The sequence below is a fragment of the Sminthopsis crassicaudata genome, chromosome 1, assembly GCF_048593235.1.
Source record: "Sminthopsis crassicaudata isolate SCR6 chromosome 1, ASM4859323v1, whole genome shotgun sequence".
Taxonomy (NCBI): Eukaryota; Metazoa; Chordata; class Mammalia; order Dasyuromorphia; family Dasyuridae; genus Sminthopsis; species Sminthopsis crassicaudata.
Window position 1 is genome coordinate 586,311,325 of NC_133617.1, and position 18,192 is coordinate 586,329,516.

Consider the following 18,192-nt stretch of genomic DNA (forward strand, 5'->3'; position numbering starts at 1 on the left):
AGAAATTAGAGTAGTTGATCAGTGGAATAAGATAGATCCACAAGACAAAATAGTCAATGATTATAGTAATCTAGTGTTTGCTAAGTCCAGAGACTCCAGTTTCTGGGATAAGAACTCAATATTTGACAAAATTCCTGGGAAAATTAGAAAATAATGTGGAAGAAATTAAGCACTAACCAACACCTAACATGCTATACCAAGATAAACTTTAAATGAGTTCATGATTTAGACATAAAGGGTGATACTACAAGCAAATTACGAGAACAAGGGATAGTCTACCTCTCAGATCTGTGAAGAGAGAAGAAATTTATGGCCAGAGAAGAACTAGACAACATTATGAAATGTAAATGCAAAATGGATAATTCTGATTATATTAAATTAAACCGTTTTTGTACAAACAAAACCAAAGCAGTCGAGATTAAAAGGGAAGCACAAAACTGGGGGGGAAATTTTACATCTAAGGGCGCTGATAAAGGCCTCATTTCTAAAATATGTAGAGAATTGACTCAAATATATAAGAATACAAGCCATTCTCCAAATGATAAATGGTCAAATGATATGAACAGATAATTTTCATATGAAGTAATTAAAATCATTGTCAGATGAAAAAATGCTCTAAATCACTCTAGATTAGAGAAATGCAAAACTCTTAGACACCACTATACATCTCTCAGATTGGCTAAGATGACAGGAAAATATAATGATAAATATTGGAGGGAATGTGGGAAAACTGGGACACTGATACATTGTGGTAAACTGATCCAACCATCTGGAGAGCAATTTGGAACTATTGCCCAAAGGGCTATCAAACTGTGCACACCCTTTTATCAAGCAGTATTTCTACTAGACTTATAATCCAAAGAGATCTTAAAGGAGGGAAAAGGACCTACATGTGCAAAAAATGTAGCAGCCCTTTTTGTAGTGGCAAAGAACTGGAAATTGAGTGGATGCCCATCAGTTGAAGAATGGCTGAATAAATTGTGGTATGTGAATATTATGGATTATTATTGTTCTGCAAGAAATGACCAACAGGATGATTTCAGAAATGCCTGGAGAGACTTACATGAACCGATGCTGAGTGAAGTGAATAGAACTAAGAGAACACTGTATACATAGCAACAAGAAGATTATGTGATTAAAGAAGATCCAACTCACTTCCAGTTGATCAATGATGGACAGAAACAACTACACCCAGAGAAGGAACACTGGGAAGTGAATGTAAATTGTTAGCACTACTGTCTATCTACCCAGGTTACTTATACCTTCGGAATCTAATTCTTACCGTGCAACAAGAAAATTGGATTTACCCACATATATTGTATCAAGGTTATACTGTAACACATGTAAAATGTATGGGATTATCTGTCATCTAGAGGAGGGAGTAGAGGGAGGGAGGGGAAAATTTGGAAAAATGAATACAAGGGATAATGTTATAAAAAAAATTACTCATGCATATATAATGTCAAAAAAATTATAATTATAAAATTAAAAATAATTTTAAAAAAATAAGATTATGTGATGATCAATCCTGATGGAAGAGGCTCTTTTCAACAATGAGGTGATCCAGGCCAATTCCAATAGATTGATGGAAGGGATGGAAGGTTCTATCTGTATCCAAAGAGAGGACTGTGGAGACTGAATGTGTATGACAACATAGTATTTGCACTATTTTTATTATTTGCTTGCTTTTTTTCCCTCAGTTTTTTTCCCTTTGATCTGATTTTTCTTGTGCACCATGATAAATGCAGAAATATGTATAGAAGAACTGCACATGTTTAACCTATATTGGATTACTTGTTCTCTAGGGGAGGGGATAGAGGGAGAAAAGTATGGAACACAAAGTTTTTGCAAGAGCGTGTTGAAAACTATTTTTGAATGTATTTTGAAAATAAAAGGCTATTATTATAAAAATAAATAAATAAAACGGGGTTAAAAGATACTGGCCCCGTGCACAGGACTGATGTGAAAATTAAATGAGGTTCACTCATTGCACTTTGCAAGCCTTAAAAGGCTATGTAAAATGTGAGCTATCTATCATTAGTATTCTCTGAAAGAAAATAAAGAAAATGATCAACTTTGAAAGATTTAGCTACTTTGATCAATACAGTGATCCAAGATAATTCCAAAGGAGTCATTATGAAAAAATACTATCCATTTCCAGAGAGAGAAATGAACTGAGTGCAAACTGAAATATAATTTTCTCACATTATTTTTACTGCTCTTTTGCAATATGGCTATTGATTTCATATGCATAATTGATATCACACTGCTTGCCTTTTCAGTGGGTGAGAGAGGGGTGGGAGATAATTTGGAACCCAAACTTTTAAAAGAATAGAATATTTAAAATATTAATTTTTAAAAGGAAAAAAGATTCCATCAATACACTATTATCATCATGATTATTTGAATTCTGTAATGGAAGGGTTATGATAGCTCACTGGAAATTGAATTTCATGCAAAAACCAAATATGGTACCCAAACACAATGGTAGACAGGCTAATGCCATGCTAAAGGAAATCTATATCTTAAACTCAATTTACTTTTTTTCATTCCCCTTTTCTGATCCAGATTTCTTCTCTCAGGTTTTTTGGGTTTTTTTTTAAAAGACAAAACAACTCAAACCAAGGACACAAAACTGATTTTCACAATACACAGCAGAGAAGTACTGTGTTCACCATATCTTCCCAAAACTACTGGAAGGGGCTGCATCATGGATTTTTGCACTAAGAAAAGGAAAATTTCCCATCTTTTCTGGACAGCTTACAAAATGATGGCATGTGCAGTGTCAGCCAAAGGAATGTCTTTGGATAATAAAGTTGCTATTACTTCCCTTCTACTCCCCAACTCAATGAACATGGAACTTCAAATGGAGCCAATTGGGAGTCTCTGATCAAAGTGTTAGTCAATGAAAGCAACAAACATCAAGTTTCCTCTTTTTGTTTTACCTCATGGGTGAATAAGAAACCCAAAGAAGAAACTCTCTAACTCTAGCATTCTTTTAATTTCCAGTATCATCAACCAAATTGGTACTTGCTTCCTTCTGATCCAAATATTCCCCTCCAGCACCTCTGTATTAAGTCCTCAAAGCCGCTCATGGGATCAAGTACTTACCAAGAGTATAAGATGCAAGCAAACAGGAGCGTGGTACCCAGACCTGTAACCAGATTTTCATCTCTATGGAATTCCTGGCCAAAGTTAGGTGAGCAAATTGTTATATTCTTCTGGTTTTTATCCAAAACTTGAAAGGAAAAACAGAAAAACCACAGTGAGTGGGGGGAGGAGTCTGCCATCAACTCACAGAAAATTATAACATTCAGGAAAAGCTAACCTAGAATTTGAGAGTCTCTTGGACAGCAAGGAAATGAAATCAGTTAGTTAATCATTTTTTAACCTGTGTCAGACTGCTTTCGGTCTTGGGGAGAAAAAAGGAGAAAAATTTGAAACACAAAGTTTCACAAAAAATGAATGTTGAAAAATGGGGGGGGGGGGATAAAATAATATTGATAAATTTGGGGAAAAAAATATTAATTCAGTCTATTCACCAAAAAGACAGATAATGAAGCTAAAATACTTTGGCCATATAATAAGACAGGACTCACTGGAAAAGACTCCAATTTTGGAAAAGATAAAGGAAAAGGGGACAGCAGAGAACAAGATGGACAGATGTCATGGAAGCAGTAAACATGAGCTTGGATAGACTTTGGTGGAGAATAAAAGAACCTGACATGTGGTCGTCTATGGGCTCATGAAGATTTGGAAATTACTGAACAACAACAATAAAACCTAACTTTTGCTTTCCCTCAGAATCCCAAAGGATGAGCAAAGGGAGTGTCTTTGTTCTACAAAGTCTAACATTGTACAAGATTGACTTTAGAGTATTTCTCTAAAGAATATCAATCTTACCCCACTCCCTTACTAAGTGTACACCAAGAGGAGCTGGCATGCAAGAGATCTGCATCCCCATTTGGAACAAGTTGTTGGACTCCATTCTGTCTGGGGCTGCCCTAAAGACGGGCTCAAGTGACCATGAATCCTACAGTTTCACAAACTAATAGGCTCTGGTTCTCATCTCTTCATTTTGTAAAATTTATTAAATTTTATTTATTTAAAACTAAATATAAAATAAGAAAAAAACAAATAGGAAAATAAGTCAAAACGGAAAAAAACACCGCATTGTCAAATAAATGCCTAGCAGAACATCAGGGTGGATTCAAAATATGTAACAATAAATTTCCATTTCAAGAAAGCATATAATAAAAGATATTATATTCTTGATTGTCCATCTTTTCTTTGCTTCCTTGTAAATTATTCTTTGCTCTTTGCTGTGCACTTTTTACTTTATTCTTTCTCTTCTCTTTTATTCCCCCACCCATCATGTCTCCCAAGAAGGCTACTGTTAAGCACAGATATATTTATGTATAAATATATGTGAATGTGGGTGGGTGGGTTTAAATACACACACATGCATACATAATACATCTACAAATATATATATATATATATATATATATACACACACACACACACACACACATATCTAAATACATATTTACAAATATACAGACATGCATCTAAAACAATATTAATATGGCTGACATATAATGTAGATTTCTCTCTTGATTGAAACTTTAAGTATGACTTTTTTTGAGATCAATGTTTACTAGTTGTTTTTTGTTCTAATAAATTCTACTCCTGATCTTTGTTATTATGTTTGTGCATATCTCTTATTTCTTATCCCTGCTAAATTTTCTACTCCTTAATGTCCCTTGTTAATGCTTAACCTCCCCTCACCCATAAATCCTTCCCTTATTTTCTTCATCTACCCTTTCCCTCCCTCTTTATCCCAATTCCCATTAATCTACACACCATATCCCACAGGCGATAAATCTACTCGTCCTTCTATATCTCACTTTATCCCATTCCCTTTCCTTTATCTCTTTATAAATTTTGGAGGCCCATCCCTTCCAAAAAAAAAAAAAAAAAAAAGATGAGGAAATGCATATATTTTCAATGAGCTCTGTATTAAACTCTCATACTAAAAAAAGCTTGGCGTCATTTTGGAGGCTACTTCCTTATAAATACCTTGTAAAATAGATGCCTTTATTTCATTCTGTACTCCTATACCTCCTAAGGAGGCAGGATATTTAAGGAAAATATTTAAACTAAGCCTTTTAAAAATAAAAACTTATCAAAAAAGTTATATCATCTACTTTATCATAACAAATAACTTCCTTAATACTACCCAATGTCCTACCGCACAGACACCAAATCTGAATAAAGAAGTTGGGCTTAATTACTAGCTCTGACCATATATAATTAGCACAGATCTGAAACACCCTAGAAACCATTTCACAAACATGCAAATTCTAGGTATCTGAAATTGCACTGAAATTATTATTAGCAATTGCACTTTAAAAATAGCTATGCACACAGTGGTTTGAAGGGTGTTGGTTTTCAGTCCAGTGGAAAAAATCTGATCTCAGCCACAAATAGGCATTATTCTGTCTCAGTAGAGCCTTTTGAAATTAAAATTAATGTGCACCCAGTGCTGGTGCAACACTTCAAAGATTTTGCCATAACCAAGTAACACAATAGTCAAAATCTTGGGTCCGTAAAAAGCTATGAAAGAAATTAAGCTTAAAGCAAAAACATCCAGCTTGTTCTCTTTGTTTTTGTTTTTTTTTTTAAATGAGAGTAAGTGCTTTTAATGCCATAATCTACAAACTCAAGTCTGCAACTCTTCCTCTTTTGAACAGCTACATGGAAAAAAGAAAAAATTTAAAATAGCTATGGGGCATACTGGAGTCTTCCAAATTCTCTCAATCCAAGAGGGAAAATGTAGACTATGTGATTGGTATTGAATTTAAAGTTCAATACAACAGGAGATTTGTCTATTTTATTATGCACAATCCATGCTCAAGCTTTTATACTATGAAGTTAGCTTTAATAAAAATGAATCATTACTTTGTCTAAAAGGAAAGGGGAACCGCTTGAAATTTAGAGCAAGAAAAAAACTTAGAACTTTATTTGTAGGATTCACAGAAATATTTTTGTTGTTTAGTCTATTAGTCATGACTAATAGTCCCCATTTGGAGTTTTCTTGGCAAAGATACTGGGTAATTTGACATTTCAGTTTCCAGTTCATTTGACAGATGAGGAAAACTGAGGCAAACAGGATTAAATGACTTAAGCTAGTAAATGTCTGAAGTCAGACTTTAACTCAAGTCCACCTGTCCTTGCTAATGTTCTTACAGAAGCAACTTTTGACAAGTCAGCCACTTAGAAAGGACAGTAAAAATGGTTCATGTTAAAGGAGGCTTCCAGATGGATACTTTTGCTTCAGCACAGCACAAGTAGCTGCCATTTTTGCACTCACAATTAAGGATTTCCTTAAGTTAAAAGACCTCCAAGTAACAATTCATTTGAATTTTTGTTTTCAAACAACTTATAAATGTGAAAAAACAGTCCTTCCCCCACAAATCATATGTACTCCACACAAGTAATGAGTCAAAGCATCACTCACTTGTCTCCACAGGTTTGCTGGAGAGAGCTGAGAAGGTGAGATAAGTGACATAACAGCTAATGAGGCCTGACTGCAGTAAGCCGGAGTGAGGCTGCCCTGAAAATGGAGAAGAAATGCATGGTCAGAGAATGCTAGGAGACCAGAAGGGGCCTGAGATACCAAATGGTTCAACCACATTTTTTTTTTAATTTGATAGAAATTAAGGCCCAAGTTCCCTAACTTAAGTCAAGAGAAAGGCCAAAATTCCAACCCAAGGATCTCCAATTCCAAATTCCAATACTTTATACTGTACTATGCTGTTATAAAGATGTTATCAAGAAAGGGGAAATATCACTTTTTCCTGGTGGATATCCTCTGAATCTGGCTCTTAACAAAACTTCCTGATTCTGAAATTAGAAGCTTGCCACAGTTTATAAGGAACTGTGGAGAAAGAAATTACAAATACTCTTACACAAAAATACTATCTGTTACTAGTGAGAATTTTCCAAAATAATCAAGTTTTTTTTTAACTTTTACGTGTATTTATATATTTATGCATTATATATTTTACTTATATTATTTATTATACATTGTAACATATTAATTATTATGTATTAATATTTTTAAGGAGAACTTGCATAAATAAAAAGCAGAACCTTGGCCCATACTACTATGGAGTTTTTTGCACACACCTCAAGATGTAACCAGCTCCAGGGACATATTGAAACCTAATCTGATTCCTAAACACATTACAAGAAAAGTGTCCCTCCAATTATTGTTAAGAGATCCCCAGTAGCTCAGTGGAGTAAACAAAACACTACAAACTCTATTCCACAGCTATATGCACATCAATGCCCTGGAGAGGTACAGCAAAGATATCTCTGTTTCTTTATCTGTAAAAGGCAAAGGCACCAATGCTTGATGGAGTTCTTAGTGAAGAACAGAACAAGTGTCATTTAAGGAAGAAATCTGCTGGGAGCCAGGTTCCAAAAAAGAAAGGTTTCCCTGGCTTCTAATATGCTGGATTTTAAATGAACAGACTGATTCAGCTACAATTTAGAGTCTTTAGCTCCTGCATAGGAACATTAAACTTGTTTCATGACTAATCATTTTTGTTGTGATTTTTTTGGATTTATAATGATACTACAATTATGACAAGGAGCTCACAAATTACTCTTCATGCTACTGAATCTTTAAAACGAAAATGAAAAACGCACTGCCAGTCTTGGATGCCAACTCTCATATGTGCCCTTCTCAGATTAAGTCATCATGATTTAGAACCTCCATCGACTATGTTTAAAGTAGAGGGTTTTTTTCACTTTTTTCTTTTTTAAGTCAGACTACACTGCCAGCCTGCTGAAGTCCATGGATCTTTTCCTGAATATTATGTACTTTAAAAAAAAATTCACGATGAAAGAAAATGCTAAATTTAATTAGAGGTTAGTGAAAATAAAAACTTATTTCTTTTCCTATCCAATTCCATGGGATTCTCTGAAATTTACTCATGGATTACAGACTCTATGGACTCCAGAATAAGAAATTCAAACAGAATATTTGTAATAGATATGGTCACTTTGTGACAAGGTATTGAGGGGATGGTCGTATTTAGTGGCCAAAATTATCAAATAGTGATGGGGAGAAGAATGGGAAGGGAATATTTAACCTGGCATCTATTTTAATTTACTTACAAGCTGAAATCACAATAGGCCTTGTTCAAGCCTTAAGAAAAACACTCTCAATTATATAATCCAAACTTCTCTTAGTCCCCAAAACTTTGTAAATTAGTTAATAAATCAATCCTAATAATGTATTAGCCTCTAAGACACTCAAGGCACAAGTTTATTAACTCAACAAAGTTCTTCTCCACCCTCTTGAAACTGTTAGGCAAGGCAATTATGAGTAAACATGACAAAAGAGGTCATGTCATCATGGGAATCCAATTTTTCTTTGCCCCAAAGATAAAAGTACTGGCTTGGATCATAAAAATGTGAGGGGAGTTTAGGACTAAAGTAAATTTTAAAATGTCCTTCCAATATATTATTTCTGAAACAGGTGAAACTACCAGAACCTCATGGCTATAGGTGACTAGAAGAACATGTGCACATTTATTAGTTAACAACTCACACATGCCTTTCCAGATCTCTATGCCCTCCAAATTCCTTGAAGATAAGAAATATGTATTTGGATAATCCACTAACTTACTGATTTTTGCAAATTCAGTTTAACAATATTTAACTGGCACATATTTTGTACATGTACCTTATTTAGTCTGATATGGGATGTAATCTAGGAACAGGATCCCTTATGGAATCCCAGGTGGGATTTCCAATTCTCCTATTATCATCAACCTAACCACATTGGTGAATTAATGACAATATCTTCAAATAGAAAGCCATAGGCTTCTAGAGAAGAAGTGCTGCTGGAAGCAGATTAAAATGTAATAGGGAAATATTTAACAAAATGGACAAAAATGCAAAACAGATAATGCTAATTGGTGATTGTCTGAGTCAAAATTTGAGTTTGACACTGCTGTTCTAGGGCTTTCAAGACAATGAGGCAGAAAGAGGAAGAAGTAGCCCCCATACTTACGATTTTGTACACAGGGTGAGATGGCTACCAGGGAAATAAGTAAGCAGAGGCCTCCACTCACACCAAGGAAAATTTTGTTCTGCAAGCAGTCTTCCTCCCAGGTGTAAAACCAGGCCATCAAGATCAGCGCTCCCACAGCAATCGTGTACATGAGCAGAGTCACCAGGGCCAGAAAGGCATACCATATTTTGTTATGAACTGTGCCTGCAGTCCTATTTCCAAGAAGAGGAAAAGAGAGAGAGGAAGATTAGTCAGAGGATCATTTGACATAATACTCTTGGAGTAATAAATCCCTTGTATTCAGCTCCCAGGATGATGTAACGAGTAGTACAAAAGGCTTTCTGAAATGAATGCACCCCATGACAATATTAGATGACTGGGAAATGTTTGACCCATTTGGTCTAAGGAATTGATAAATGCCCACAAGAAACTGCTTCGGCCTTCTCCTTCTGACCCAGTCTAAGTTAGACAGTCACCCCCACCACCATCGCCTTAAATGGATTCTTGTGTTTAGAACTTTTGAGATTTAGAAACATAAGATATTTTTATATTTTTACTCTGGGACATCTTCATGAAGCCCTGAAAGGAAACTACTAATAACAATGGAATGATTATATGATACAGCTGAGTTCTAGTACTACTTATAGTAGTTCTTCTCCAAGGCTCTGTCTCATTTTTGGTTTTTGTATTCCTTACATCTTGCAAAGCATTTGGCACAGAGCAGGCACTTAATAAATGTTAGGTAAACCAAACCGATTCCAGAATTGCCTTGGAAGTTCTGTTGGACAGCATTTCACTCTTCAGGGTTGTGACCAAATTACCATCATTCAAAGTCATGTTTTCTATATCTCACTACTGACTACAGGTAAGAGGGACAGTAAGACAACTCTAATTATAATGATGAAGACAAAGAGAGGCCTTGGAAAATTAGAAGAAGAGGCAAGGATAATTTTTTATATAAGGAAAACCAAGGAGAGGACATCGGGCAAAGAAAAGGCAGAGTGACACTTAAACTATTATTTCTCAATAAAAATGTTGATAGGAAAAAGAAAAAACAAAACAAAACTTGTGTACCAAAAAAAGTAATATTGGTGGGAGAGAGAAGGGGGAAAAACATGATTCCAAACCTTTAGAAACTGAAGAGAAAGAAACAAAATGAAGAAAAACATTTCATGAATCATTATCATCTGACTTTTAAAATTAGGTTGCTTCTTGCAACCTCAATCTCAAGGAATACAGAAAAAGAGAGAGGGAAGAAGAGGGGGGGGAAGGGAAGGGAGAGGGAGAGAAAGAGAGAAGGAAGGAAGAGAATGTGAGAGAGAGAGAGAGAGAGAGAGAGAGAGAGAGAGAGAGAGAGAGAGAGAGAGAGAGAGAGAGAGAGAGAGAGAGAGAGAAAATGAATTTTCTTACTGTTTTGACAAAATTGGAAAGCATTCAGGGAAGCCCATGATAAAAAAGTTTCCGTAAACAAAGAGGAATGAAAACGGGAAAGGATCTGATGGAAATCACTCTGTGGTGATAACTGAAACTACTGACCACAAAATTGTCCCCAATTAAAAGAAGAAAAAAGAAAGTAGGAAAAAAATTGACAAGGGTGAAAACATTTATTAAGTGTTTACTAAATGTCAGACACTAGAGTAAGTTCTCTGATCTATTTACTGTGCTATCAGATGAACAATAGGGGAGAAAAAAAATGGAGAGAAAATGACTTGCATAAACAATATTCTATTCAGTTTGCCCCTTCTTTTTTCTCCTGGTGTATTATGTTATATTTTCCAGAGTCTTTTATTCTCAGTACTTTGATGGACCTGTGATTTGTAATCTATGTCTGAGACAGAATTAATGTTTACCAGGTTAAATTGCCTCCTCTCTGCCTCCCTTAACATACCAAGCCCATTCTAGTACCCCACTTACATGGAGTTCAGTGTTCTCACACCACCAGTCACCATACACTGTCCAGATGACTGGACAAGTTCCATAATGAGGCTTCTAACTTGTTAACTGTTCAATGATGAGAATCACACTTTGAGATCTCAAAAGTAAACCAGCAGGGTTCTGGCATAACCCACTCTTAACCACTGGATATCCCTTACAACCCCCTCTGGCATCTTCTTATCCTATATAATTCTTACTTCGTCTTTCCATATATCCTCCCGAAAGGATAACCAATGTTTTTGTTATGGCTCCTTCCATATTTAAGGAATATTATTATAACACCCTAAATCACCCACCTTTTGATTAGATTTCTTGCTTCATGACTAACTCATGGTTACTGAATAGAAAAAAATAATTTGATAATGTCTTATATTACAATTCATATGAAATTAATGGTCTGTTGGTCAATAAGCATTTTTAAGCACCTAGGTCAGGTATTCTGTTAAGGACTAGAGATACAAATAAGGCAAAAGAAAAACTTTAATGTAGGAACATACTATAGCCTACTTGTGTTCAATAACAGTCTTTGCACTGCCCTTTTGGCTTTTTTGTAATTTTTATAATTCTCAAACAGTGATCTTCTGTGATACAAAGTAATGTCTCTCCCTAAAAGACACTGGAGTTAAAGAAATGTGCAGTTGTGTAGGGATCATTGAAAGCACAGGACAATTTGCCAAAGGAAATCCAACCCAATCTCTTCCTACTCAATTTAAATATCAACAGGATCTGTCTTAACACATGAACTAATTCATTCAGCTATCAGTTCAGCTATGTCACTATTTGAATTTTTCATCCGCTTTGTTTTTCTAACAAGGATGGCTTAACATTTTTCACATCGGGTAGGGATTTTACTGAAGCTTTCCAAGCTGTTCTGAAAATAACTATTCCCAGGCTATTCTGGGGCTTGTTATTATTATATGCAAATAGGAAAATTTAGACAGTTTTGCTATCAATAGAGAATGTACACTTTGTTTAAATTCTATACAGATCATCTTCTGTGACAATGAAAAACTGCATAGGAGAACACTTATTTCTGCATTTTGCATCTCAATTGATTCAATTGTTAAAAAATAAGGTTACCTTTGTGGTTACATATGCCTTGGAGTCTCTTACATATGTATGGAAGACCTTTTATTGGAGAAGATCTCCAAGCTTATATTCTGTTTTGTCCAGTTGTGTATTTAGGAAGCCGAGTATGGGACCTCCCAGAGGTAATCTAGTCTGACTTCGTTTTACAAAGAAGAACATGAAGGCCCACATATAATAAAAAATAGTGACAAAATTAGAAGTCTCAATTCAATATTCTTCAGGCAATCTTCTTTCCACTGCACCAAGCTACCAGATTTTTTTTTCTTTGTTTTTTGGTTATGAAAGCACGGCAATTGGGGTTGTGATTTGCCTAGGATTGCACAGCTGGTAGGTGACAAATGTTTAAAGCTGAATTTAAACTCAGGTGCTTCCTGACTCCAGGTCAGTGCTTTTAATCAACAAAAGAATAATGAAATTATTCTTATAATGAAAAAGAACAATGAAATGTTCATATTTTCTAAACCTCTGAGCTATGTGAACCCTTGAAATGGAATTTACTCTATAAAATAATTAACCTCGTGCATTCATGAAGAACCAAAATTTGCAAGATAATAAAGTAGGTATCAATAATAACAATATTGTCTCACTGTAGCGGTTAAGTGGTACAAAGGACTTGGAGCAGAGCAGAGCAGACTTGGGGCTAAGACTTTTTCCCATTCTTTTAGAATATGCTCTGATGTATCTCAAAGACAAAGAAAAGATTCTTGGTGCTCTTAGAAATGTGGTGCCTGATGGCCTGTTTCCTTTGTATGTATTTGGTCAGAACCAGATGCTCTTCTCAATTTCATCACAGTCATTTCCATTTCCACACATAGCACTTTAAGTGGGGAGGTAAGAGAGTGCTAATATTATCGTTTCCCCATCACTGTAATGAAAACAGATGACTATAAAATTGCTATTAAAATGCTAATATATCTGGGGCCCTTCCCAGTTTCATCTATGAATGTCTTTGTGATAATGACTCAATTGAATCTCATGCCAAGTTATCATCTTGGGCTGTTTTATGAGGCAACACAGCTTAATTTTCCATCATCCCCTAAGATGTTTTTTGCAAATGAGTCTGTAAACTATATCAATTTCAAACTTGGACAAGGAGATTTAAATATTGGCTGATTGAGGCTTCTGGGTAAGATCTTTCAGACTCCTTGTGGTCATGACAGAATGGTAACAGAGTCAATAGTTCTTGCTTCTATTCGTTATTCAGAGTTTTGGGACATTTTAACAGGTTGGACTGAAGCTGCTCTAATTACAAACTTATTACTACCCTTTTTTATAATTTGATCTTTACTTTGACTTGTGTGTGCATGTATTATATATACATACATATATAATATATATATATGCACACTGTACATTACATTATGAAAATTATTTTTATTTAATTTAATTAGTTTTTAATGGCCTAAAGTCATAGAAGGCATAGTCAAATTTGCAGATGACATGAAACTGTAAATGTCAACTAATGTACTGCCCAACGGGAAAATGACTAACAATCTCAATACAATATAAAGTGAATGTTAATAAGGATGTTATTTGGTTTCCACCAGTAGCATGTGAAAATTATTCACTGGTTACCAGACAACAATCATACATTAAGAGTAGTAAATGATATCTTAAAACTGCCTAATCTTCATCCCTTCTCCCACCATTACTGGAGAAGGGAAGGAGTCACAAATTGAATGGGATTCTAAATTGGTCTTATTTTTTTTTTCAGTCAAACACACAAATCAGTTGACAATTTATGGTGATAAGTTTCCTTAAAGCTTAGCTCATTAGATCTTTAAGTAACTGCCAACTTGTATTACTAGGATTATAAGGTGAGGGATTTCTATTTGGAGCTGGAAGGGATCTTACAGGCCACAGAGTCCACCACCTTCTTTTTATGGGTGAGAAAATGGAGAATCAAGAGTCACCCAATTAGTATGTCTGAGAGGATCTGAATTCAGACAATGACTCCAAGACAAATGTTCATGAAATCTTTCTGTGTTGGGAAAATTTAAGATGATAAGAAGAGATTTCAGGGACCATTTAGTCAAATTTTACTTTACAGACAAAGAAACTGAGACCCAGAAAGAGTGGAGTGACTTCTCCAATTTCACAGAAATGAGATTTGAAAAAAAAATGAGATCTGAATTCAGATCCCCTGAGTCTAGAAAGCAGTGATCTTTCTTCTGCTCACTGCTTAAACTCTACTAACATATCTTTTGAGAACTCAGGGTCACCTCAATGCATTAAAGTGAGGCCTGATGGAGTGACAGTGGAGTTTTCCAGTCTTTAAAATGACAATCAGCCAAAAGGACTTATGAATATTATCAAGGAGCTCACCTTCCCACTTCCCCAGATCAAATTAACATTTCCTGTAAGAATAATTGATTTGAGTTTTTCCCTATCAAAAACTAAAATAAAAAATAAAATAATGTTGATGATGATAAAGGAAAGGGAATATGCATTTATAGAACTACTATGCTAGAAGGCACTATGTTAGATATTTTTTCTCATCTGATTCTCAAAACAATCTTGGGAGGTAAATGTTATTCCCATTTTACAGTTGAGGAAACTGAGACAAACAGAGGTTAACTTACTTGCCCAGGGTCATATAACTAACAAATTTCTGAGGCTGGATAAGAATTCAGGCCTTGTTGATTCTATGTCCAGCCTAGAGTTCTCAGTTCACAAGTAGAGGGGGGAAAAAAATTTTTTTTGAATATCACACACCTCAAGAAACCTGTCAGGATAGTGTCTTTTAAGATTTCTGAATCTTCACTGTTTTTCTATGAATAGGCAAGCCCGGTGGGAGAAGGGCCAGAACAGGGGCTGGTCCAGAAGCAGACAGCACAAGATTGCTGGCAAGCTGAAACTGGACATATAAACTGCTGGCTGGGCAGTGAGCAGAACTGGGAAAATCAATTAGGGAGTACTTGAATCTTAACTGAAAATCCAGAAGACTGTTCTCATTAGAGGGACAGAAAAAATTTTATAATCTCTACATTCTAGTTTAAAAACAAAAGTTTACACAGCACTGAATTATGTGAAATCTTTCTCAAAATCACTTTTAAAAGGAAGAAAGAAATGTGTGGAAGAAAGAACTGAACCCATTTCCTGCAGCATGAGCTCTTGATTGAAGAGAAAAATCCTACTAAATAGGATCATTATGGGGAACATTACTACTGGCTCAGATAGTTAATTCTTTATTTTAAAAACTGAAGTATAAACTTTATTAATAAGATGCTAATATAGGATTTTCACTGAGATATCAGTTGCAAGGTCAGGAAGGGCACAAGTGGCATTGAATATGTAGGCTTAAACTGCTCACATGATGATTTCAAAAAAGTTTTAAAATCAACCATTTTCAGAAGTGCCAGCCAACAAAACAGCATGGACATTACAGACCCAGAAAAAAAAAGCTTCAGAAGTAATCAGAACATTACAGAGCCAAAAAACCAAGAGGTAGTCTCAAGAGAATGCTATTTGTTTTATAGGCAAATAAATGATACTTTGCCAAGGACACTAGGTTTTTATTGTTAAGTTCCCTCTTTGAAATATGTACCTAATTTCTGAGGGGAAAAACAGTTTGCAAGAAAAAAATTTAATGAGAGCTTGTGAAAAATGTATAATAAATGTACATAAATGACTTAAGATCACAGTCCACTTAGGACTAGAAAGGACGCCAACTGACTCCAACTGTCTCATTTTATACAATTGAAGACATGAAGGCTGAGAAATGTTAACTATCTTGATCAAGGTCATTTATATAAGAGGCATAACCTGAATTTGAACTTGGATTCTTTCACTCTAAATACATAGCTCTTTCCACTTTTTTTACAGAAACCACTAAACGTGATAAAGAATGGCCAAAACAAGCAGGAAGACTGAACTCTAAATGGAGTGACATAAAGTAATTTTGACCAAAGGGTCAGAATCAGGAATAGAGATAATTAAAGAAGGAAGTAGTCAGCAGTATGGCTGAAAGATCCAACATTACAAACATGTATATGTATATGTGGATGGTATATACATATATATTATACACATGAATATATGTCTATTTATTAACCAGCACATACATTATACACAGATTTCTGCCATGAGGATCTTAAGTGCTTCCATAACTACTTAGTAGGACCTAAGTATATTTAATATTTAGTAGATCATAAATTGATTTTGAACTTTTTGTCAAAGCACATGAGAAAAAAATTTTAAGTTAAAAGAATATAATAACTAGTCTAAGAAACCTCTCAAAAGAAAAAAGAAACATTCATGTATAAGATAAATTGACTTTGACAAGTACCATTATGTTTTACAATAATAATACATACCAGTTTTTATTCCATTTATGTGCAAACTCCACAAGTAAAATGAGCTGTATTCCTATAAAAAGAAATGCTCCAGTAGCCCCCACATAGCGCCATGCTGCAAAGCAGAAACCAACATATTCACAAAATCAATAAATTATTAAGATTAACTCATCTACACATTATTATTGCATTTTAGGGCTTATAAATTAATATATTAATAAATTTCATAACGTATTATGCTACACTTCTGAATGATATACAATTTTCAAAATTTCAATAGTACTTTATTTTTCCAATTACATGTAAAGATAGTTTCCAATATTCATTTTTGTAAGATTTTTAATTCCAATTTTTTCTTCCTCCCTTCCTTAGCAACTCCCTCCCAAAAACAGCAAACAATCTGATATAGGTTATACATATATGATCATGTTAAACATATTTCCATATTATTCGTATTGTGAACGAAAAATAAGAACAAAAGAGAAAAATCACAAGAAATGAAAGACAAACAACAAAAGAAAAAGGCAAAAGTATTATGTTTCGATCTGCATTCAGTCTCTATAGTTCTCTCTCTGGATGTAGATATCATTTTCTATCCTAAGTCTATACAATTGTCTTAGATCACTGTATTGCTGAGAGGAGCCATGTTTGTCATAGTTGATAATCATACAGTCTTGCTGGTATTATATATAATGTTTTCCTGATTCTTCTCAGTTGGCATCAGTTCATGTAAGTTTTTCCAGGCTTTTCTGAAATCAGCCTGCTCACGGAGATATACTTTTTAAAATATGAGCGCTAAGAGAATTTGTTTTTCTTCACTATCACGTTTGTTAGTTTCATAGTATTTACTAATTAGCCCAGAACTAACAGGATATATACAATCAAGGAGCAAGAACATAAATAATATGAAAAGAAAATAGGAGCAAAATATATAGATTGGGTGGAAACAAAGAAACAAAGGAAAGAAACAAGTACTTTCTGAAAAAGATCCAAGAAAGCTATCATTTTGATCAATAAACTCCCTTTAGCTTGCACCCTGGTTAATTTTACAAGGCAAGTAAAAAGACAAAATGGAGCCACCAAACTGCCTATTATTACCTTTTAGAAATGTGTCCTGGTCTGGAATGAAGAATGCTCCTGAGCACATAGCCACCAAAAGTAAAAGTTTAATGAACCAGAATCTGCCAGGGAGGAAAAGGAATTTAAATGTTAAATATAAAATAAAAATACAATTTAAATACATTGAAGAAAGAAAGGTAACTTGCTTACCAAAGAGATAGTCTAAAAGAAAGTAAGCAACAATTCCCTTTAGAGATACTTTCAACCTTGTTCTTTAAAAAAAAAAAAAGTGGTCTCTCAAATTAACTAGAAAATGTATAGAAAAAAAAGGAGCTATCTGCATCCAGAGGAAGAACTGATTAAGAGAAGTTCGGAATGATTTTTACACATATCTACATAAACACATATATACATATTTGTGTCTAATGGTAACTATCTCTAGGGCAGAGCCAATGAGACATAAAGGAAAAAAAAAATCTATATGATTGTAATATATTTAAAGGGAAGAGCAAGTTGTCCATAACAGAACTGCAGTTTCATGTGTAATTTTTTTGATTTCCTTCCTTGATTTTTGATTTTGATTCCCTTATTTCTACGTCTGATTTTTCTTGTGTAGCAAAATAACCGTATGGATATGTATACATATATTGTGCTTAACATATACTTTAACATATTTAACATGTATTGGTCTATCTGCCATCTGGGGCAGGGAGTGGGAGGAAA

The 18,192-nt window shown here is 34.6% G+C and overlaps 1 protein-coding gene across 2 annotated transcripts in view; it reads right to left on the reverse strand.

The window, feature by feature from the left end:
* Positions 1-18,192, reverse strand: part of SERINC5 (serine incorporator 5) — a 112,450-nt gene that overhangs the window by 25,864 nt on the left and 68,394 nt on the right. For both annotated transcript variants that reach the window (XM_074282365.1, XM_074282364.1), the window contains exons 4-8: positions 17,509-17,591; positions 16,432-16,525; positions 9,092-9,303; positions 6,524-6,619; positions 3,112-3,238 (exon numbers count right to left, since the gene is read on the reverse strand). In XM_074282365.1, the coding sequence (XP_074138466.1) occupies positions 3,112-3,238; positions 6,524-6,619; positions 9,092-9,303; positions 16,432-16,525; positions 17,509-17,591 (612 nt within the window). The remainder of the gene's footprint in view (positions 1-3,111; positions 3,239-6,523; positions 6,620-9,091; positions 9,304-16,431; positions 16,526-17,508; positions 17,592-18,192) is intronic.